At 41.8% G+C, this 23,284-nt stretch overlaps 1 protein-coding gene across 3 annotated transcripts; it reads left to right on the forward strand.

Moving 5' to 3' along the window:
- The first annotated feature begins 2,556 nt into the window (after window positions 1–2,556).
- On the forward strand, window positions 2,557–23,271 carry ice2 (interactor of little elongator complex ELL subunit 2). Of its 3 annotated transcripts, none has more exons than XM_047034142.1 (15): window positions 2,557–3,151; window positions 3,339–3,440; window positions 3,648–3,954; window positions 4,078–4,194; window positions 4,274–4,408; window positions 4,539–4,655; window positions 4,981–5,140; window positions 5,311–5,492; window positions 5,594–6,497; window positions 6,622–6,794; window positions 6,960–7,089; window positions 20,199–20,283; window positions 20,489–20,539; window positions 20,845–21,091; window positions 22,385–23,271. In XM_047034142.1, exons 1-15 carry the CDS (start codon window positions 3,138–3,140, stop codon window positions 22,508–22,510), a joined length of 2,850 nt encoding a protein of 949 aa, XP_046890098.1. In that variant the 5' UTR covers window positions 2,557–3,137; the 3' UTR covers window positions 22,511–23,271. The 3 variants fall into 3 exon arrangements, with proteins under 3 accessions (XP_046890098.1, XP_046890099.1, XP_046890100.1); XM_047034143.1 differs by having other exon boundaries at window positions 22,388–23,271; XM_047034144.1 differs by lacking the exons at window positions 2,557–3,151; window positions 3,339–3,440 and having other exon boundaries at window positions 3,769–3,860.
- Window positions 23,272–23,284: the final 13 nt, after the last annotated feature.

Below are 23,284 nucleotides of genomic sequence, written 5' to 3' on the forward strand. Positions count from 1 at the left end.
TGTGTTTTTAATAGTGTTTTTTGTGAATAGTTATAGTTTAGAGTAGGATTTAGCGCACTCCTGTGAACGTGGGCCACCCGAAGGACAGAATTTGAGGTAAATTATGTTTTAATACAAACTTTAGCTCTACAGTAGGCGACTATCTATGTATTTGTATGTTTATCCAACGTGAAATAGCCATATCGAAATTAATGTGTATTAATTTCTAGCCAATTTGAGTTGGCACTAGTTTTCGAAGTCGGCTAAATTGAGACGTCGTACGTCGAAGTATCATCTTAATTTGTACAGTACAGTAGTTAACAATGTTCTCGATAGCACTACAGTAACTAACCTAGTTAGCTTTAAATCGGATGCCTACACACTAGTGGTGTCGTCTCTTTAAGGATAGGCTACAGAAAATACAAAACAGCTGAAGCTACTTTTGGACAAGTGAAGGCTACAGCTCTAGCTAGTCAAGTAGCGTTAGCTCTACTGTACTAGAGTAGCAAGCTACTTTTGGACAGTTAGACTAGAGCTACAATAAACCAAGACGTTTTGCAAGAAAAGTAGCATAATGATATGCTACGTCGGACACATTTTCACGATGAGTAGTTAGATGAAGGAAAGTTGATTAGCACTAGCTAACTAGATGTTTGTAAATATCTGGATACTGAAGGTAAGGGAAGCTTTCCGTTTCACTTGTTACGGTCCTAAAAATAACTCCAGGAGCATACGGATAAAATTCACTTCCACTCAATGTTCTTTGCATTTGATCTGCTGTCTAACTGTAGCTAATTCATGTTGCAGGTGTTGATTCCGGACGAACTGGTGGAGGACGATTAGGAGGAGTAGGGAGGGAATGAGGAGGGGTTGACACAATTAAAATATAAGAAAATTAATTCAGGCTTTTAAAATGTATTTGAATTAAGTGTTTGTTTATACTATAAATCGTGTTTTTTCTTCTACAAGCATACACATAATAAGTTACAATACACAATACTTAGCAGCAGCCTGTTATACTTAAAGTTGATTTAAAAAAATAAAGATGTCAAATTACCTTGTTGAGTTTAAGTGAATACATTCAGTTTAGTTTTGCACTAATATGCATTTTATACTTTGGATACAGCAAATATCCATTAAATGCATAAATGTGACTATAAATTAAGGTTGAGAAATTGATTCTGCATTTGGTATGCGAAAGTTATCAGGCAAGACAAAGGTCCCCTGAACGTCCCCTAAATCAGGGGTCGGCAAGTAACTTGGGCCACGGGCCAGTATTTTTCCTCGCCACTAGACGGCGGGCCAGAGTCTGGGTTACTGCCTATTTAGACGCTGCGATAGGTGCCCTTGCGATACGTGCACTCGCAACAACTAGGCCTATATGGAGAATGGGTAGGTCTACTACAAATAGCTAACGATAATAAACCATGTGCATGAGCCCATTGGTGGTCTGTTAACGAACTGTATCAACATGGTCGTCACTGTCATCCCAACGTGGTGGGTCGTCATCGTTGGTGCACATAAATACTGTCATCAAGTGAGAATAGGATTACTAGGACCTAGTCAAGGTTTTAATGTGAGGTGAAATCGGAACTTCACATTAATGCGAGCAAAAATTTAATTTTTTACCTGGCTTTTTCAGTTCCTCCTGGGATCTTATCCCTTCCATTTTATTTTTTTCGCTTCAGCTTAATCTAGCTAACTCCCTCCACAACAATAAATTATGGTTTGTGTTTGAGAAACATGCGCGACAACTGAACTGCACTTTTTAATGCACGGTCTGATCATGCGCTTAATTAGATTAAAACATAATGTAGCCTATTAGCTTACTTTTCAGTCACACAGTAACTTAACAAACTTAAGGCATATCCTGTTATTCGGTGTGTGAAAAAAACAAAGAGAAAGCAGGCGATCTTCTGGCCCAATTTATAAGCGGGCAAAGCGGCCCACCGTGAATTCTCCCTATTCTCCCGATGGCCATTCCGGGCCTGAAACTATAAATTAATAAGCAATGTCGTGGGGGGTGCTATCGGGGTGCTTTGGTCTTTCTTGGGGGTGCTGAAGCACCTGCTAGCCCCTTCCTAGCGCTGCCATAGAGAGCGCTGCCCATGATTACTAACCATAACTGTGCTTTCACCTCAGGCGATCTGTCAGCCGTGAGGTGTAGCGATCATATGGTAGCGATGACATGGCGAAAAAATACTTCAGAAAAGTCAATAAGTGTATTCGACTTCATGCAGCGACGGCAGCGCCGACAGCCGGCTGCCTTGAAGCTGAGAATGCCATTGGTTACTTCAAGTCAACCGGGCTGCAGGCGACGCCGGCGCTGCATGAAGTCGACAACATCTAATGACACCATACCCAGTTTCCGGTTTCAAAATAAAAGTCGACGGGGAAAAAAACGTTATAAAAAATATATCATTGGAAATATTTTGACGGGCCAAATAAAATCGCTGGCGGGCCACAATTGGCCCGCGGGCCGCCTGTTGCCGACCCCTGCCCTAAATGTTAAGAGGACGTTACATGGACGTCCCGGGGACGTTTGTCTGCGACGTCCCCGGGACTTTCAGGGGACCCTACAAAAAAACGTCCTGGGGATGTTCCCTTGCGACGTCCTGATAACATTCGGGGACGTCCTGGGGACGTCATTTTTTTAGCTGGGCTAAAAGGGCATGATACCGTTTTGCTTGAATCCTGATATATGTATCATGTCCTTTATCCATAACCACAAAGCTCCAACATCGAAACCCACACCGTTTGCCAATCACAAAAACGAAAGTATTGAATTCCAATGGACTATGCACACGTATTCTATGTAGGACCAATATAAGAAATAATAATGATATTAATGAACATTAAAAAATCTAGTTCAGAATCCAAAATATCCTATTTTTGTGAAATGACATTTTTCTCTGCCACTGTAATGGTGGACCAATAGACAATTTTTTTTAGAAATAAGATAAGGATACGACGAGCAGTCATATTGGCATTGTATACTGTATCCGGACAGTTTTAAATGCCTGTGTTTCACTAGGGGGATGTTTTAAAAGTAACACTTAAACAACCAAGCGTGGGAAACGCATCCGTGAAACCTGCTGGTAGTGTGATCAACTTCAATCAGAACGTACTATTGCTAAATAACGATTCAAAGCTACAGTATGGAACTCATATGGTAAGTGTTGTCTCCTAGCTACGGTTAATGATAGTGCCACGTGACGTGATGTCGATTTAACACGAACAAAACACCGTGTAGCATTGAGTATAATTTTGTAAAGACTGGTAACGAGCTAGCCACTAAGTTAGCTGTCCCTGATTTAGCTAACGAATGCCATCTTATAACTAAATCCATCCTATTTTAGGGAGGACAGCCCACCCAGTGACGGGCCATTCTTCACCAAAGATCTCTGTGATAAGTATTCTCTTGCCCCTAGTATCAAGGAACTCTGGGTTCTTAGTCAAAGGTAATTTTGTATTTAAAATCACGTTGTTCTAAGGTCATGTTATGACCACTTTCTCATTATTGTAGGGTTCTCAAGTTTTGTCAAAAGTGTGGTGTGTGATTACCATATCTGTTAACGTTTGGGTACAAATAGCATGGAGGGGAGGGACTTAAAAGCCCTGTAACTGTTGCAACACCAAGGTGACATATAGTGCTTTCCTTCGTTCAGTCCCACAGTGAACACTGAAGTGAAGAGAGTGACCAAGAACATTACAAGAAAACCTGACATCCCTCCCCCCAAAGAGAGAGAGAAGTCCAACAAGAGCATTGATGGTAGTGCCTGTTGGGAAAGCCAGGACTCTGAGGATGACCACAAGGACATTAAGATGACTATGAACAAGAAGAGCCAACGCCAGGCAACTAGTGCTTATCCAGAGCCAAGGTTACCTTTCCCCTGTGTATCCAGTCTTACCTGCAAAGAACAGATGCTGTATATGCAAGCATTGACCAGCAAATCTTGCAGAGAACCTCCTCGGGTATTACCACAAAATATTTGAAACAATCGAATGCTAAACCCTCTCCTCACCACACAAGCAGTCCTACATTGGAGGATATGGTTTTAACAACAGATAAAATAGGGCATCTTCTCTTTACTGCAGAATTTGGGTCGTGTGAATATTGAGGTGTCCCAGTTCATGAACTATCTGCAAGATGTGGCCCAAAAGTGTGCAGAAGATTACAACTACATATCCCAGGGAGCAGGGTTGTATACAGAGGTACTGCCGCCTCACAGTCCAAGAGGTCATATAATGCCAGTGTGTTCATGAAGGCTCAAGGCTCTTTTCTCGGTTTCAGGAGTACTTTAGAGCCTGCTTGGAACGCATTCAAACCTATCCACAGCTGTACCTCATCCATGAGATGACCAGTTTGACAGGAGGGACTTTCAGCCCTGACCTCTGTTTGACATTTGAAAAACTGCTTGTGACCATGGTAAGAAGATGATGTATACAGAATGACATCTCCAACACGTTCTTTATCTGTATTGAACTTTAAGGCTGAGGTACATAAGTGTACTTTCCTTGGGAATGCACTTGTTTTATGTGTTTTTTTGTTTCTTCAGGGCAACGTGGTTATTGCAGACCGTAATTTTCTGCCTGATGAACCACAACTTGCTACGGATTATGAGAGTGTTTCATCAGAGAAAAGTCCTGTAAAAAAAGCCAGTGTTTCACTTGCAGTAAGCATGTTGCTCCCCTATTTAATTACTGCCTCAAAGCAGAGCTGAAGTATAGTTTTACTTGTTCACAACGATCAGGAGTCTGATGGTTTGCAGTTTTCACAGACAGACACCAGAGCGCGCTAAAGTTGAGATGAAACTCTAAACCAGATAACGTATCACAGTAATACGATAGTAAACATGGTTCAAAGATTTGAGATGCATAATCATAAAAATGTCTAAAGCTGTGTGTTTTTCATTTAGTTTTAATACACGTCAGTCTCTTTGGTAAAGAAGCTGCCTTGATCAGTGCTTACCTCAGTTCTATTGTGCGTTCTGATCCTAGGCCGTCAGCAGTGACAGTAATGCTGATAAACTGTGTGCCCGGTATGAACCCCACGTGTGTCTGACCAGAGACGCCCTGGTCAAGCTGCTCAACAACCACGGCCCCGACTTCAGTGAACCCTGGGAGCTACCTCTGTGGGTGAAGACCAAGCCAGGGAAAGGTAGGCCACATCTGCCCAGCTTTGTACTTCATGCATTTAAAATATTTCAGTGTCGATTTATTCGATTTGACCCCATTAGTTTTTAATAATTTTTATGAAAATGTTGACTGTATTAGCATGAATTGGTTGCATGGTGGTGCTATTTCACAAATTCACTGTGTGATATGCAGGCAGTAGTCAAAGAAAGACTGCTTATATTGACTCCCCCCTACTGAAGACAGAAGTGACCGTTAGAGAGAGGAGTCATATCTACCATGAGGAGAGTCTGATGCTTTCTGTCAGGAAAGATGGTAATAAAAATGTGTCCGACATAAAGACAGAGATCCCGCCTTCCAAAAAACTAACCCCTGTGGTATGTACTGTATAGTAACTTTTCAGTCATGACAGATAGTATTTTGATGGAGTTGTGTTGTTGATCTACAATTAATGTAATGGGTGAGTGTTTGTTTTTAGAAGGAGAGTTCGCAAAGAAGTCTGGTGTCATTTGAGAGCTCCTGCATGGACTTCGACGTGGATCTCACTGATCTGGAGACCTTTGGAGAGTCCTCCAAGTCTTCCGAGAAGCTCACAAGCTTGAACGAACAAAGCCCCGCTGTCAAATTTGAAGGCTCCATACTCCCCCAGTCTAAAGTGAAGTCTCCAGAGTCTTGCATCCTAGCTGAGAAGGGCAGTAGTGTTCTGAGAGAAGAAGGGAACTCCTGGTCTGACACAGAGTCGTCGTCTAAGGAAGAGCCAGCAGAGAAAGAGGACAGCGATCGTGGCCCTGCCCCCCGCTCTGTCGTACGCCAGGCCAAAAAACTGAGGATAGACTCAGACGAGTCGGAGGAGGATGCCCTTTTTGATAGAGACTCAGAGGACGAGCGGCTTGTCATCGTTGATCTTACATCCTCAGACACCTCAGCTAGCAAACAGACAAAGAGACTAGCCAAGACTGCATCAAAGTTCTTTCCCCGCCACGCAGATACATCCATGAGCTCCTTGGCAGAGTCCATCCAGGAGTCCCCACAGAGCCATAGACCCAGCCCTGCCTTACCCCCTGCTGAGGGACCAAAGAGAGACCGCAGGAGGGCCAAGGCACCCCAGGACCAGCTGGGCCAGATCCTGCGCATGCAGAAAGCCATGCTCAAGCCTTCGCAGAGCCAGGCCCAGGAACCAGCCAAAGCCTCCGCTCAGCCCCCAGAAGCCCTCTCTCCGCACCGAGCAGTGGGGCTCTCAGTGCATGGCCACCCACAGTCTCTGGTCAAACCCTGTGTGTTCTCCTACCTGCAGAGTGAGGATACTTTGGACAGGGAGTCTTCCGTTGCTGCCTCCACTGGACCTGTCGCAGCTGGCACCCTGCATGGAGCACAACAGAAAAGTAAGCTGTACTTCCCACCGCTACTGTACAAAAAGAGCAAGTTGTCGTCCGACTGAGCAGTGCTTGGGCCATGTACGGTGTTGCGTTGTAATGTGTGTGTGTGTGTCCTTCCCTCCTGTCCTAGAGCTGCTGTCGCAGGATCTGCTGGTGAGTGCGGAGGATGAGCAGGACTATGAGGCTCCGGAGGAGGGGAACCTGCTCTACAAGCTCTACAGCCTCCAGGACCTGCTGGTCATGGTGCGCAGCTCTGTGGCCCTAGCTCAAATCAAGACCATGGGTGTCTATGGACCCAAGAAGGTATAGTGCAAGTTCTGTTGCTATGTTGAAATTAGAACCTGAAATTAGAATCAGCTTTATTGGCCAAGTATACACAAACAAGGAACATTTCCCTTCAACTTCAGACTTACTAGCCAAATGTTGAACACAGAACTAATCTTCTGATGGTATCTTTGGACCTTACAGTTTGTGCCAGTGCATGTTCTGCCCAAGCTGGAGTACCAGCTATGCTACGGAATGGAGTGTCTGACCAAGAGTGAGATCTGCCAGCTGTGGGCTGAAACTCTGCTCCACTCCAGTAATGTCTCTTATATAGGTGAGAGTTGTCCCTTTGCTCCACTCCAGTACTGTCTCTTCTATACAGTTGAGAATTATCCCTCTGCGCATCTTGACCAAGCCTATCTTAGTTTTCCTGTATTAAAAATGGATGCAGATTAGGTGAGTTACTGTCACTTAAATCATGCATTGTTGCCATAACTACGCCCATTTTGGGTTGCGGAGGTTTAGACAAGAATGCACCTCGCAGAGATTAGCCAAGTCCACTTTCAGACTCAGTGAGTCTGAATTCCTTTGCAACCTTTAAAGGTACTGTCATCTCAAACTAGGAATCTACGAGACCCCACCCTTGTTTTTATCTCTGCTCTCGCTTCGCGAGAGGTCATTATGAATCTCTGGCCACTGGATTGCAGGACTTGACATAAACTTTTTGATGCACTTGGTCTTTGGACAAGTACTATTTTCTACAAGTACGTTATACAAGTACGTTCTATTGAGAAAAAGGTTGGTTTTTCCCTTGTAACTTTTTTCAGCATTTCGGCACAACATTGACACTTCCTGACAAGCAAGGTTACGTATAACGTCATCAGTCAAAAAAATCGAAATACATACATTTTAGGTTTTGGCTCCCTGAATGAGTCATCGTGCAACCTGTGACGTCAGAACTTTGTGCCTCAGTAACTCCTGCGCTGAACTCATACAAGGCTGCTTCCAGTTCTCACGCCGATTGATTTACATAAAATATGGAGTTGCTAGCCGTTGCATATATACCCGTATGTGGATGCAAGTATCGATCATGGTTACTGGTTTAAAAAAATATATATTTTTGACACTTTACATGTAGGGTGAGTTGAGGTAATGTGGGACATCAGGTAAAGTGGGACAGTTATGCATTTTGATCATTAAAAATGTGCAAAACTGACATCCAATTACCAGAGCTGATCTTGACTCGTAAATACAACACTTCTAGTCACTATGCAGTGGTTTTTATTTGTCTGACATCAGATTAGGCATGATCTGGCTTGAGAAGAGGTCTATACAGAAAAAAATGCATTGAAAGTTCAGCGGCATATTATATTATATTTCTCAATGATAAGGCTGGCAAAGGAATTTAAATGAAGTTACAATGAGTACTATTGCAGCATATTGAAGGGGTTTAACCACTGAAACACGCACAAAAATGTGTAAAATAATGCTTTGTTGAAGAATATATTTTTTTTTATGTGACTGTCCCACATTACCTAATCATGTCAGGTAATGTGGGACAGCATTTTTCAAGTGAAGTGGGACATCTAGTAATGCTTTGTTTATGCTATAAAAGTAACTTAATTCGACAGTTCTCAAATGTTTAATACCAATGCATCATACTGCACTTAAGTTCCCAACTAAATAACAACTTACACTGTCATCGAACCAGCGCTTTCAGACTTGTAAGCGTGACCGCTAACGCTAGTCCAACAAAATGCTAACGCAGCGGGACTAGCTAGCTAGCACATAGACTGCAGATCACTAAGGTTTAAATCAGTTACACTTTATGCCTATTGTATAAGTCAACCCCCACAACTAAATGAATCTTGCCACACCCTTGCACCTAGCATTGTTGTATATAAACTAATTATTATTATATTAGCAGACTAGGCTGACAACTTTACCAGACAAGCTGTCCCACATTACCTGAAAATGCTGCCTGAGTGAGAGAGGGGTCATGTTATGTTTGAAAGTGTGTAACTTCTCAAATATTGTGTATTCCCATTTTATTCCAACATGAACATTTTCCTAAGCCCTAAAACGATTGACAGAAACAGCACTGGGGCGAGTTAAGTTATTTTGTAAGTCTACTTGAGCCTCTACCAAAAAGTGTCCCACATTACCTGAAATCACCCTATCTTTTCTGTGTGCAGAACAAAAAACAAACATCGGTAATATAAAACCCACTCTCTTGGTGACCTTTTTTAATTTTTCTACCAAAATGATTCATGGTAGTGATAACTTGTCACGTAGCACCAATCGGAACCAATCATTACCTTTTTTGTCTGTCAGGAAATGCAAATCTATTCAACAAAAAAAAGCGCAAATATTCTTTCTTTCCATCAATCAATTTTGCATAGGTATCATTTTAGATCCAAATAGTCTTAGGGTTTGTGGCAAATTACCATTAGAAACATTAACAAATGGGATCATGATCGAGATTATACGCGTAGTCACAAATTAGCATTTAAAATGCCGGCGCTCCTTGTAACGTTTGATATAGTTAAAAATAACTTTAAACTCCACGAATGTGACTTTGATGATAACATATGGAAGAGAGTACATACTGTTGTAAGTAAGCTGATAAAATGATTTAATAATTTAGTCAGAGTTAGTGATAGACTCATGTCTAGGTGAGGTGTTTGAGCTACCGCCTCCATATGTGCGTGAAGTTGTAAAGACTCCACCCTGTGCGTCTCATGATGCCGGTGAGACAATATGCAATATGGTTGCATAAAAATGGGGAAGGATAGCATTTTAAATGGCAAAAGGACCACACAGATAATACAAATAGTTAGATTTAAAAAGACCAAAAAGGTCGAGGAGGACAGCCTTTAAGAGAGAAAGCGATTACCCATTGATCTGTGGCATCAGAATTTTGATTTGGGTCACGAAAGTCATTTGAGTGAGAATGTCGCCCGGTAGACCGCATAGTCGGGCGGCAGCCATGTCTTCACGTCATGGCACAAAGTTCATAATTTTACAGTTTTACGGTCAATTCTACATCTAAAAAGTCGAGCAGGGCAGCTTTCAAGAGATATGGGAATTCTGCTTTTAGCCAGCTGGTCCGATTATTTTTGTGATTTGTTTAAAACTGGCAATGTGAGTGAGACTGCGTCCCCGTTACACTGTTTTGACGTTAGCCTCAGTCAGACTCACTCACTGGCAGTGTGCACAATGTTGTATTTCACTCCATTCTACACCAGAAACGTCAGGGAGGACTGCCTAATGTAGATACGAGTCTGATGAAGATAGCCAGCATCTCGGGTTTCTTTAACCGAGCCAGTTTTATTCGTCATTTTCCTGAGAAAGCAACCTCCGTTAGCCAGGCTAGGTTTGCCCGATCATTTGGTCAGGCTTTTTAAAGGTATCAGTGTCACGTGACTTTTGTGCATAGTAAAGTGAAACGTGAATGTACTTCAAAAAGTTAATGTCAAGCCCTGCAATCCAGTGGCCAGAGATATATGATGACCTGATCGACACTCCAAGTGTAATAGACCGGGAAGAAGTTGTCTTTTGCAACCGACATGCGCAGTTGAGCCTGCCTGACAGTTGTGTGACGTAGGGTGATAATTGGTCTATAGATCACCTTAAAGCTCAACGTAAAGGGAATTTGCAAGTAGCGCATGAGTTGAGCAGGTAAATGCAGAGCTCAAAACAGAGAGAGATACTAGAGCAGAACATTAACAACTTGCAATTCCAAATGCAAGGTTTTAGGGTAAAAGATAAAAGCAAAAACCTCAAGAGGAAAGATGTAGCTTTACCGGACAAAATGACCGATACTGTACTGGCAGGGTCGAATTGTTAAAGCTGAAGATCAGACCAAAAGTGCGTTAGTCTCAACGTTAGATGGTCGTGTATTTAATGATAAAACGTACTTAAAACTGCAGACCGTAATGGAGCTGACTTCGGTATTAGGGGTAAGTATGAAGAAAGCAACTGAAGTAATAGATTGCGTTAAAAAAAAGTTGGGATTTACCTAGCTTGTCAACGTGTCAAAATGTAACAATAGAAGCGAGACATGTATCCTTGCAGCAGATTAAAAGTAGGTTGATAGAGGAAGACAATCACTCTTACAACAGACGGCGCAAGTAAACTGGGCCACAAATTCGGAACCGCTGGATTTGTTTTTCTGATGGGACTAGGCTACATATAGGTCTTAGAGAGCAAACATCCGGCTCTGCCCAATGCACTTTCGACACAATTGTTGAAATGGTGCATGATGTAGTCAACACGGTGCATGTAGAGGACGATAGGAGTGGGCTCTCAGACAGGATCTTTTAAAAAAATTACTAATTTGGTAGGCGATAGAGCAAGTACTGAGAAGAAATTTAATATTAGTCTGTTTATAGCAGGTTGTAGGGCATTAGGGCTCATCTCCAAATAGGTTACAGTACCGTTCTGGAGAGTTCTTTGCAAGAAAGAACATGTATTAGCAATGAATGATGGGTATAGAACGCTTGTTATAAAGCTATAAAGAGTGGCAGGAAACACTGGGTGAAATACAACATTGTGCCAGTGAGCGACCCGAGTCTGACTCTCGAGGCTAACGTCATAACAGTATAACGCCGTGAGACGCAGTCTCACTCAGATTGCCTTTACACAAATCACAAAATAACCGAACTAGCTGGCTAAAAACAGAATTCCCATATCTCTTGAATGATGCCTTGCTTGACTTTTTTCGTGTAAAACTTTTGATGTAGAATTGACCGAACTGTAAAATGATCAACTTTGTGACATGACCCAACCAAGACAAGAGACTGGCTGCAGAATAATTGACCGCAGAACGTTGGGAAGCCCCTTTCAAGTGAATGGGGCATTCTACAGCATTAAGAACAGCCGTGTAATAACATCTGATAATGGACACCCCTGCAGCCAATAGTAATCGAGTATTCACCCCAACCATGGTATGATGACTTAAAATAATGAATCGTTCATTCTGGAGATCCGTTCAAAAATGCTGTTTCATCCATAAAACAAATGAAATATTTGAGTGAGTAATCGAATCATTCCCTCAAACCAATGGATGATTCAACCATTGTGTAGCTCTAATACATAGCTTGTGTATGTATCATTTTGTTCTATTTAAAGTCATGTATAGCAGGTAGGGCCCGAAAATGACTCCAGCCCAGGGGCCCCCACCGCCCTAAGTCCTGCCCTGATTACCATACTATTGGTTGTATATTGTGAAAAGAATAACCATGTCCTGTATCATAGCTACATGTATGACCTTTGCAGCAAAGCAAACCGCGTGAAAATCAGTTCGGTATGATTAATTAAAGGCCATATGGCAGGTTGAATTTTTCCAACAAATTTGCGCTTTTTGGTTGTTGATAATAAACATTTAAACTGTTATCCATTGTATTTGATGTTGTTTGGTGTCTCCCGTCTCGTTTCGTTATCTGCCGCTTGTCCGGGGGTCGGGTCGCGGGGGCAGGCTTAGGTTGCTGCCCCCGCGAGGCCTAGACTAGAGAATGTCTAATATAGGGAGAATTGCCACTCTCGAGAAACTTCCGGGTTCTGAACTGGTTGCAGTTCCACTCAAGTTCCATATGAGGGCGCTAACGGTCAAGTGCAGAATGAATGGAGGTCTATGGAGCTATACCCCTCAAAATCCACTTTTCTCAGGATATAATTTTCTGTCTAGTAATTTGAATTCTGAATTCGAAAGGGGAGGCAAAAAAAAATATGTTACAAAAAGATTTTTTTTAAGTCACCTTTCTGTTCTAAAAAGCCTTTGAAAATGTCATTGACGTCATACACATCATACGACCAGAGCTATTGCTTGACAGCAAGCTCTGGTTACTTCCACTTTTCTCTCGAGGCATCGACAACACAGCTGACATGTTAGGCTCTCCCTGTCAAAACACATGCTAGAAAGAGTTTTGGCTTGCTAATGTTGTTGCTAATGTTGTTGCTAATGTTCTGACATTCTGGTTCTGCTTCGGATGCCATCAAGCGGGAGCTCTGGTCGTAGTCAGTCCTTCACTAACCAATCAGCATTCCTTAACAGAATGCTAGCGTGTTATGGGCAACATTAGGGCTGCAACTAACGATTATTTTGGTAATCGACTAATCTATCGACTATTTTTTCGATTAATCGACTAATCTAATGATTATTCCCCCCCCCCCCCACAAAAAAAAGAATGACAAAATGTTGAAATTTGAATTCAAATGTATTTGAGTTACAAGTTGTGTAAACATGTAAACATCATTATAAATATTCAAAATAATAATACAAATTAAAGTGCAAAAATGCTTTTAAAAGTGAAGTGCAAACAAAGTTTTAATTAATGTTGGCTTATCATATTTTTGTATAATGCTAAGAGTAGATCTCTCGTAATTGTGTTAATATGAAATTGTTATTTTTCCACAATATTTAGTTTGACGAATGCTAAGTGGAAGAGGTTAACTATTCAGAACGAACGAAAAGAGAGGCTACTCTGATGATTCACTGATTAACTACATTGCACGTAACAACTGAAGATGCGTTAGCAAGCATCCTCCATGAGACGTTCTGTTTACCAACATGTAAGCGTAAATCTTACGATAAGTTAACAAGGCTTCAAATGTTCATGCATTGCCGTGGTGCTGGAATGAAATGCTAATTCCATTTAACAGATGTTGCATTGTACTTTTTTATTTGGTTTGCTGGTAAAATATTCCCAGACTTTTGAAGCTCTCGGTCTAACTTGTTTCGGCTCTCCCACACTCTGTTCCGCCATGATTCAAAAAGTATTTAGTAAATAACGTTTGTTTTAAATTTGTTGTGTCGCGCGATGACATTTTTACATTGTTTTTTTTTTCATTTTATTATTACGCCATTATTACGATTATTGCGCCACTCAATAAGTCGCAGAGATGTTTCAGTATAAATAAATAAAAAGTTTAGTTGAGAGCGGAGGTAGAGGAAAGGCCATCGGAGAGACGTTGTTGAGTAACGTTGTTCTCAAGAGAAATCAGTACGACCTAATTCATCCAAGGTGTGGGAGCATTTTTCAATAAATACATCAAAAAGGTGTGTTAATTGACCGAGGTGAAGTTACTTTCATATTCGACATTCGTCTCACATTCGGAAGACGCTACTTTGCAGCGTCGTTAGGGACCGGGTGAAAACTACCCATACCATTTTTTTAATGTAGACTTTTATCATATTTTTATGAATATAAAACCTCAAATAGACACCAGAGTATCTTAACAATGTCGGGTATACTTCCACCAATCTTTGAAAATGGCTTAATCCTCGCAAATCTTAACTTCCAAATTGTGTCAAAAATCTTCCATATCAACCAGATTATTCTAATAAAGTCTGGCCTACTTACACAACCTTTCAATTTTCAAAAATGTTTTAAACAAAACTCAAATACATTTCTCATCTCTGAAAATAGCATTAAATCCACGCTAATATTAATACAGGGTTCGTACGGTCATGGAAAACCTGGAAAAGTCACGGAATTTTTAAATGGTTATTTCCAGGCCTGGAAAAGTGCTTGAAAAAAATTTAATCCCAAAAGTTTTGGAAAAGTCATGGAAAGTTGTTATAATCATATTTTCATGTTGTTCATTTACGCTGAGTTTTAAATAATTCACATGCGTTTAAAAGAAATACGTTCAAAATATAAGCAGGCATACGCTCTCGTACTAACTGAAAAGTTAGATGGCCATAGCAACAGTAACTCAGAGAAGCGCGAGGGATAATTCAAAATGCCAGGAAAGTGTAGCTTTAACGATGCTTGGCTACAAATGGAAAGATACATTAAACAGACAAAGACCCGGGACGAGCAAAATGTCGGTTGTGTGGTGGAAAATCATTCGACATTTCAAACATGGGAGAGGGGCATTAACTAGCCATTCCAAAGGTAGCAAACATCAGAGCGCTGCTGCTAGCAAAGCTACAGCAGCCCGGTGATGGGTGCTGCTAGCAAAGCTACAGCAGCTCCCATCACCCGCTTTCTCACCACAGCGAGGTCCACTGCTACGCCTAGCAGCAGGGGTCGATAACCGATGCTGTGACAAAAAATGAAGTCCTAACTGCGGAGGTAATGTGGGCTGAAGGGGCTTATTTTCCCGACTATGACCGGCGTTCCATACATTATGCCGCTTATTACACGGCTACTTGCCAAAAAAATAACTTAACACAGTGTGTCTTTTTACAATTTATTTGTTACCGTTCGTAGTGTTGATCAGCAGAAAAATAGTTTGACGTTGAACTTTATAGACGTTGAACATTCTTTAGGCTTCAAATCAGCTGACGTCGCTAAGCAACGGAGTACGCTGGGGTTGAAAAGTTACCGGACTGCTTGCGGAGTGCAACAAAAGATGTGAATCCGAGGCAAAAAGGCCACTTCCCTTGACAGCGGGAATATATGCATAGCAAAGTTCAAATGTAAAAAAATTGTTCACCGCAGAACGTTGGGAAGCCCTATTTAAGTGAATGGAGCATTCTACAGTATTACGAACAGCCGTGTAATACAACTTTTTTACTTATACACCAAGATTTCACAAAAAGTTTGGTCATGGAAATTTGGTTTAAAGTCATTGAAAAGGCATGGAAAAGTCATGGAAATCCGTTGGTCAAAATGTGTATGAACCCTGTTAATAACTTTTTCAAAATTGTGTGCCTGTGTGTGCACATTCTGAAGATTTATTTTGATTTTTTTTTTAAATAAAGGGTTGGAAATCAAAGCTTTTTTTTTTTTTTTAAACGATTCATCGATTAATCGAAAGATTAATCGATTACTAAAATAATCGTTAGTTGCAGCCCTAAATATTTTAAATGCGTTAGAACACGTTCATATTAGGGCTACTTATATTTAATTTTTTATTCCCCTTAGTATTAGCTAGACTTTGCTCCTTTTGTATAGTTAGTCCAAATATTTAAGTTTCAATATTCCTATATGTTTAATGTATGCACCTCCCTGCCAGAGTAAATTCCTTGTTTGTGCAAACATTCATGGCGAATAAAATCCATCTGATTCTGATATCGAATACTATATTCGTTCGGGGGGCGCTGTTCATACATCTCGCCTAGGGCGCTGAATGTGCTAGGACCGGCACTGCATAGTCTATTAAGTGTGGGACTGTCTCCAAACGTGTATATTTGGTAATGTCAGAGATCACATATATTTCATTATAGCAATGCTGAAAGGTGATGTAGCTTTAAGTTGTGAGTGACGCCTGTGAACCATTGATATGGTTAAAAGAATGATGGGATTCGTCCTAATTTACCCTTACTATGTGAGTTGTTTGTTAAACTCCAAGGAACAGGCCGTCTGGGTTTTAGTTGACTATTTCTTGGTACTCAGCCCTGGGTAGGTTTCTGTCACGGCCTGTAGGTAAGAATGTTGTCCTTACATGATTTCTCATGTGAATAGCGAGCTGAGCTTTTCTACGCTCTGTGGCTTTTTGTTTTGGAAGGGTCAGGTATGTTCCTTTTGTCTGCAAGCATTCCAGAAGACACACTCCCTTTCTTGCCATAAAAAATTGACACTAGCAGAGTTGCAATAAGGAATGCACAAACACTCATGTAGTCCCCAGAGTGAGTAGAATTGTTCATATCCAGGCTCAAGTGACATTAGCAGACAGCGTTGGGTGTAACGCGTTACTAAGTAACTGTTCATTTTTAGGTAATTTAATTACAGTTAGTTGTAATGTACTTGCTTTACATACTTTAAATTAGTCAAACAGTTCTGTATAAATCAATATTGAATTCGAATTTAAATATATCGTCTTAGGGTAAAAGTGAACGCTGCCTCTTTAAAATCGTTAGATGCAGTGCAGTTGTACGGGAGACGTGAGTTTTTGCTGCGTAAACGCGGGCTCTAGTGGTTTGAAGTAGAAGATTTTGGACTCAGCCGTAGCAAGTAGCTCTAGCTGTTTTACCAAATGGAAATATTCAAAGTACTTTACCTTTTGTCACAGGTTGACAAGAACATTAATGTAAAGTGCAAGCTATGTCCTTGGAAGAAAAAATACATGCGGCTGCGGCTAGCACAAGCAGAGCCTATTTAAGGAGAGCCTTGCCACTCCCTATTAAGCCCCATTGTACCGAATTTGGCTGCAGTTCCACCAGAGTTCCACTGGGGGTGATCGCGAGCGAGTACATGTTGAATGGGAGTCTGTGGAGCTAAACGACTACATTTGTCTCTTTCGCCTGATTGTCGTTGAGAAATCTCCGATTTGATTGTAGTTTTTGCATGTTCAACATGGATTATACGTCGAAAGTTGAATGAACAAGTACTTATGTCCTTTTGATTTCTTACAGGGTGAGTCGTTGTTGCCCATAACACGCTAGCATTCTGCTAATGAATGCTGATTGGTTAGTGAAGGACTGATAGGACCAGAGCTCCCGCTTGATGGCATCCGAAGCGGAATCAGAATGTCAGAGCATTAGCAACATTAGCAACAACATTAGCAAGCCAAAACTCTTTCTAGCATGTGTATTGACTGGGAGAGCCTAACCTGTCAGCTGTGTTGTCGATGCCCTGAGAGAAAAAAATAAGTGACCAGAGCTTGCCGTAAAGCAGTAGCTCTGGTCATACGATGTGTATGACGTCAATGACATTTTCAAAAGCTTTTTAGAACAGAAAGGCAACTTTAAAACAATCTAACAGCCAGCAGTGTGTATTTTTTTGCCTCCCCTTTCGAATTCAGAATTCAAATTACTAGACAAAAAATTATATCCTGAGAAAAGTGGATTTTGAGGGGTACCGCTCCATACACCTCAATTCATTCTGCACTCGCTCGTTAGCACCCTCACATGGAACTTCAACCAGTTCTCTCTATATTAGACATTCTCTGGCACAAGTGTAACCTACTTAAGCACCTCACAAGGCAGCATTGAATAATTTTTTATTGTGATCCATGTTCATCAGAATCAGAAAGGGTTTTAATCGCCATGAAAGTTTGCACAGACAAGGAATTTACTTTGGCATCAACAGATAACACCTCAGTAACACCTGTTAAGCAGGCAAAACTTGAGTTTAAATCGCCAGTGCGGAAAGTATCTGAAGGTGAGCTTAAAAACATTATTGCAAACTACATTGCAGGAAGAGAGGCTTAAATCACACCTTTAAACCCACTTATTTACTTTTGCCTTCACCTAAAGTCCTGGGGCCCATTATCCGTAGCTACGTCGCTAACTCAGTTAGCTGGATTTGATTGTTGACGAGTTGTCATTATCTTGGATTGTTCGGTTCTTTGAAGCTCATCCTGGACTTGCTGTCATAGCAACAGGTCTGCAAGCTTAAACCTGCTCGGGAGCAGGTTTATTACATGTAAACACGATTAGATTGAGGCTTTACAAGCAACGGTGATACAGGAAGTCTGTCACAGATATCTCTTGTCCATTTTTACTACAGGAACCTGTTGGAGAAGGTGCAAGAATAATTAGCAGAATTTGACATGAAAGCTAATTAATTGCTCATTGCGTGATAGATTGGCTCCTTAAGCACAACCCGATATTCTAGACTATACTTTTTGATAGGATAGCCTATCGTTTTTTGTGAGGGTGTCCTTTACCTAATACATTTGTTGAAACCACATCATATAATTTAAATATGATAAATGAAAATATGAAATTATGAAAAGAAATAAAACATAGGCCTAGGTTGCTGTAATAAGCGATAAAACGCGTGGTCACTACTCTACATTTAATTTGGTCTGCTACTTTTTGCCAGCCTTCTTTCTTGGATTTTGCTGACTTTGAGGTGTTCCCTTAACCTGGCTCTGCCCTCCTATGTACTTCCACTCAATTTGGATTTTGCCTCTGTAGTAGGTCTGGGAAGTTTGACTTTGAAGTGGGTTTTCAGAAACACATTTTTTGTAGGTCCAATCAGCGAACAGAGGGAGTGGCTGAGAATGATGACGTTAATCTCGTGCACTAGTTTGAGTAGTTCAGTAATGGCGGCGGAGAAAGATGCGAGCGAAGCTATTCTGCAGTTGTGGCAATGCTGCCGAATATCCATAGGTTAAAGCCGGAGCAAGAACATTACTTGCTGAGTTTTGTTGGTGGCCATGATGTTGTGGCCCTCCTCCCCACGGGTTCCGGAAAAGTTAGATTTTCCAGCAACGGCAGCTAGCTCCGTTACAGTAGTGGTGAAGGAGTTGGCTAAGGCGGACGCTTGCGATTGGTTATGGCAAATCAGAGTGGCTCTGGGCAGATCCAATAGTTTTAAACTTCAACAGAGGACCCGCCTTCAAGGAAGTTAACGTTTGTCAATGGAGCGATCCCAGACCCTCTGTACAAATGAAATGTACGAGGGTCTGGTTAGGACCAGGCTAGTGTTCCCTGGTGTTCTGATTAAATCGTTGGCTCTGTTGAGGAAAAAACAGGGCGCTCATTTTGGCCACGGTGAGCAGCCATAGACTTATGTGAGCAGCCAATAGCAGCGTTGCTGATCAAGGTTTCTACTATCGATACATACCCCCTTTTAGACCAACGCATAACTCAATCCAGCTATAATAATTACAAACAACATGGGTGTTCAAAGAACCGAATTAGCCAGATATTGGTTTGTAAGATGATGTCATCTTGGATGTGTCATTTGATCTCGGATGTAATAAGCGACGTAGGGAGAACGGGCCCCTGGTTACAGTATTTGTTTCTTTTCTGTGTCGTTTTTAAAATGCTTTGTTTTAATTGCTCTGTCCGAAATTAAATACATAAAATGTATTTACTGTTTTTAAATACATATTATTCGATCTCATTATAATCGTGTTAATTATTTTTAATGTATTAACTTTTTGTATTTTATATTATCCTAGTTTCTGCACTTCATATACTATTTATATTCTATTACTTTATACTATTGTTGTTGTGATTGTCTATCATGTTAAGCACCTTGAGAACTCTTTGTATTTTAAAGTATGCTATACAAATAAAATCCATTATTATTTGTGTAAGACGGAGCACACCAAGGGATTTGCCCGGGGGGGGACTATGTAACAACCACAAACACTGCTGCTCTATCAGAGGTTTACATCTGAGAACAGGGAATATCAGGGTCCAGGTCTATAACATGCTGAGTTCACCAAAGATGTATACAGCAGGGCTAGGCTAAAGAAGATTCCAGTGGATCACTCATCACTCAACTGGTTGTTGGGGAGAACAGGGTCCATCATTGACATCTTTAACAGTCAGGGTCACATGGCTTATGTGGCTAATTCTACGGCACACAACTGTACTGGTTGTCAGGCCCTCCATAACAATTTGTTGTTGGTACAGAATGCAGTTGTGTAAGCAGGAAACTCTACAGGCATGGGTGGGAGCCACAGGGTGAAAGGCGGGTGGACAGCCACCCGGTCATTAACTGTTGCTGTGAAGGTTTGCAGTGTAGTAGCTCTCTGTTCTCTCTGTTTATTCATTTGAGTGTGTTTACGTTTCTTTCTGTTTCTCTCCAGCTCACATTGACGCGCTCACATCAAAGGTAGCACAGCTAAAAAAGCTTCCAGTAGACTGGACGCAGAAAGCTTCGATGGACTTCAAGTAAGTTCTACCCAGGAGGGGTAAAGCAGAGAGATTCCCCATTATTTTGATGGCCACTTGTTCCCTCTCTATCTCTAGATATCCTTTTATCCAAGTGCCTGCTCAAGTGAACACATTTTATCAAGTGATGCAGTGGACACTTTTCATTGACAGATTGCAGAACTGCCGTTGAATGGAATTGAAAATCTTCTAATTCTACTTGCAGGCCATCCAAGTCACTGAACATATTGCATCATTTACTGAAGAAGATCACTGTGTAAGTTCCTCTTTTATCACCAACTCAGACTTTGGATTTGACAGGTACACATTGCATCATATCCTCTGTAGAATGAGTTGTGTCATTAAGGCCCCTGGCAGGAACAAGCTACCTGCCTGCCAACAAGTCTGTGTTTGTGTTTTAGAGCGCTCCTCAATCTTCTTCACAATAGAACTGTCAGTAAATGTTTTCTGAAGACGCAACTCGCTAGCAAACTACCCCTCCCTTTTCTGGAAAGAGAACTAGTGTTCAGGTTCCCATGTGCCTGCTGGGCATAAAGGCATGCTTTCCTATGGTGTGTGCAGGTTAGAGGAGGGGCGGTATATTATCGGCCATAAGGCTGGGGAGCCATTTGTCACCATCTACAAAGCGGCGGAGGGGAGGAAGGTCAACCGGGGGGTGTACGACCTGCAGCAAGCCCACAGCAGGCTGCCCCAGCCCCCCACCCAGGGACGTGTGCCCTGGGTGCCTGTCGACCCAGCCAATGTGCAGCCCTTCCACAAGAAACACGGCAGAGTGCCATGCACCTTCCCCCCTCGGGATTTCCAGAAGGTATGCTGGTTCACCAACCCGCCCTCAACACGCTACACGCTGTTAAGTGACTGATGTTGTCGCATTGCCTCACACGTTGTTGTTGATATTGAGCAAAAATGATACCAGTGCTGTGGAGGAATAGTCGGTGCAAAGTGTAGTGTTGTCAGGGATACCCGCCACACCTGGCGTTCCTCCATACAGCAAGGCCGAGACAGCCAAGGGAAATATGGAAGCCTCCTCACACCCAGCCTGCTCAGGGAAGACCAAGGCCCTAGTATCACCATCGTCTTGCAAATATTTACCAAAAATACATTTACAAACTACCTGCTGAAATTACCCTGTACAAATGGTTTGTGAACTACTATAGAGAGATAGTAGTGAATGATGTGGGTGTACCATAGTGACTAAATTAACTTGAAAAATGCAGCAAATGCTTTATTTGTCTATGAATGATTTACTGTTTAGGTAGTTTAAATTATTGACCATTAATACCACACTATCTTCTCAAAAACCTCTTCACATTCTTATCAGTACTGGCATTCCCTCACATTCTTCACAACACATCTAGAAAGAACGAGACTGAGACAATGGAGATAATACTAGGTGTAGAAATATCCATGTTAAATACGTCAACAGTGCAAAGAGAGCTGTCAGTTAAAACTGTCAGACGTTCGTCAAATAAGTGGTGAAAGCACTGATGGTTTCCCGCGGTTACATGCCTTCAGACCTGGATCACACACATAAGTGAAGCTAGTTCAGGCATGGCACTCGGGCATTGCGCGTCATCCGCTCATTAACCAGCCAGCACAAGCCCATTGGGCCATGTCCGATTAGGCGGCATTAATAGGCTGCGCGTATACGCACACACTCACCCCCGGTTGCTGTATGATCTGTGCTGCTGCCGCCCTCCACCATCCCCTTTTCCCCCTTGCTGTCTGTATGTTCTGTCATCAGGGGATTATATCTCTATTACTCCCTGTCTCATATTTCATGTATGTATGTGTCGCATCAAGGTGGCAGGGAGTGCTTCCCTTAGATCATCCACTCCACCAAAGTCAAACCTATTTCCATGGTTATCAATAAATGGTCAAATCTAATATGTGAGTGTCTTGACTGAACTCACCTTCTGTCATGCTGCTTGCTTCCACTCTCAGAGCTAGCTAGGGGAATTCAATTAGATTGAATTGACCTATTCCACTTCATATGTCATCAAATGAGACATTCATCAAATAGCCTAGTGTTCACCTTTTAAATATGCTGTTGTTGTGCTATTATCCCTTTCTTTTCCCATTCACTCACTTTGGTTTCTAGCAGGCTGTACCCAACCCCAACCAGGGAGTCAAGAAGAAGAAGAACAACAACAAAGGGGCACGGGCTAAAAGACGCGATGTGTGGTTACAAAAGAAGAATCAGAGGGACAATAACAGGGACAAGTAACCAGACAGACGTCCATCTGGTCCAGTGACCGGGTGGTCGCTATCCCCTTCTGCCGTTCTAGGTCACAAGATTACTTGGACATAAAAATGTTAAAGCACTTTATGAGCTTACAGTTGTTTGTTTTTTGACGCTTTGTATGTTTGAATTATGTGTAGTTGTTTGAATTATGTGTAGTTTGTAACGTAAATAAAGTAGGACAACAGCAAAAAAAAATATATATATATTTATTGTGTATTTAGTATTCTGTAGACAAGTGTCCATGTAGAAATTTGGACTTGAAGGCACATAGCTCTCAAGACACTGATGTTGCATCGTGGGACAACAGAGTATATATTGTGCTTCTCCCTCCCTCTGAAAAACACGCCACTGGCTAAAACTGACCTTTTTATGCCCATAATATGCATCTTATCTTCCAGTCAGATCATGTTGCTTTGTTTGTGTTAAAGGCATTTTTGTGCTTTATTGGATAGTACAGTTCAAGGTAGATGGGAAAAGTAGGGGAGAGAGAGAGGGGAATACATGCAGTTTAAACTGCTGCGGTAAAGGCCTCAGCCCATGTGGTACACACTTTACCCTGTGAGCCACCGGGGTGGCACCAGTTGCACTGTTTTGTCATGAGCAATCTGACACGTAAATGTTCTGGTGTTGTACTTTTCCAGGCAGTGGAATACCAGAGCCACAAAACCCAACAATGTCAGAGCTCAGCAATGGCACTAGCTCAAGGTAAGGCACAGCGCCAGAGGAGCCCAGAGCCAGGTCTGGCTGTGGGAGAGT

The sequence above is a fragment of the Hypomesus transpacificus genome, chromosome 14 (assembly GCF_021917145.1).
Source record: "Hypomesus transpacificus isolate Combined female chromosome 14, fHypTra1, whole genome shotgun sequence".
Lineage (NCBI taxonomy): Eukaryota > Metazoa > Chordata > Actinopteri > Osmeriformes > Osmeridae > Hypomesus > Hypomesus transpacificus.

Coding starts and splice junctions, on each gene's coding strand:
- ice2 (XM_047034142.1), top strand. Junction 20,284..20,488: donor AAAGCTTCGATGGACTTCAA/GTAAGTTCTACC, acceptor TTCTACTTGCAG/GCCATCCAAGTCACTGAACA. Junction 21,092..22,384: donor CCCCTCGGGATTTCCAGAAG/GTATGCTGGTTC, acceptor TTTGGTTTCTAG/CAGGCTGTACCCAACCCCAA.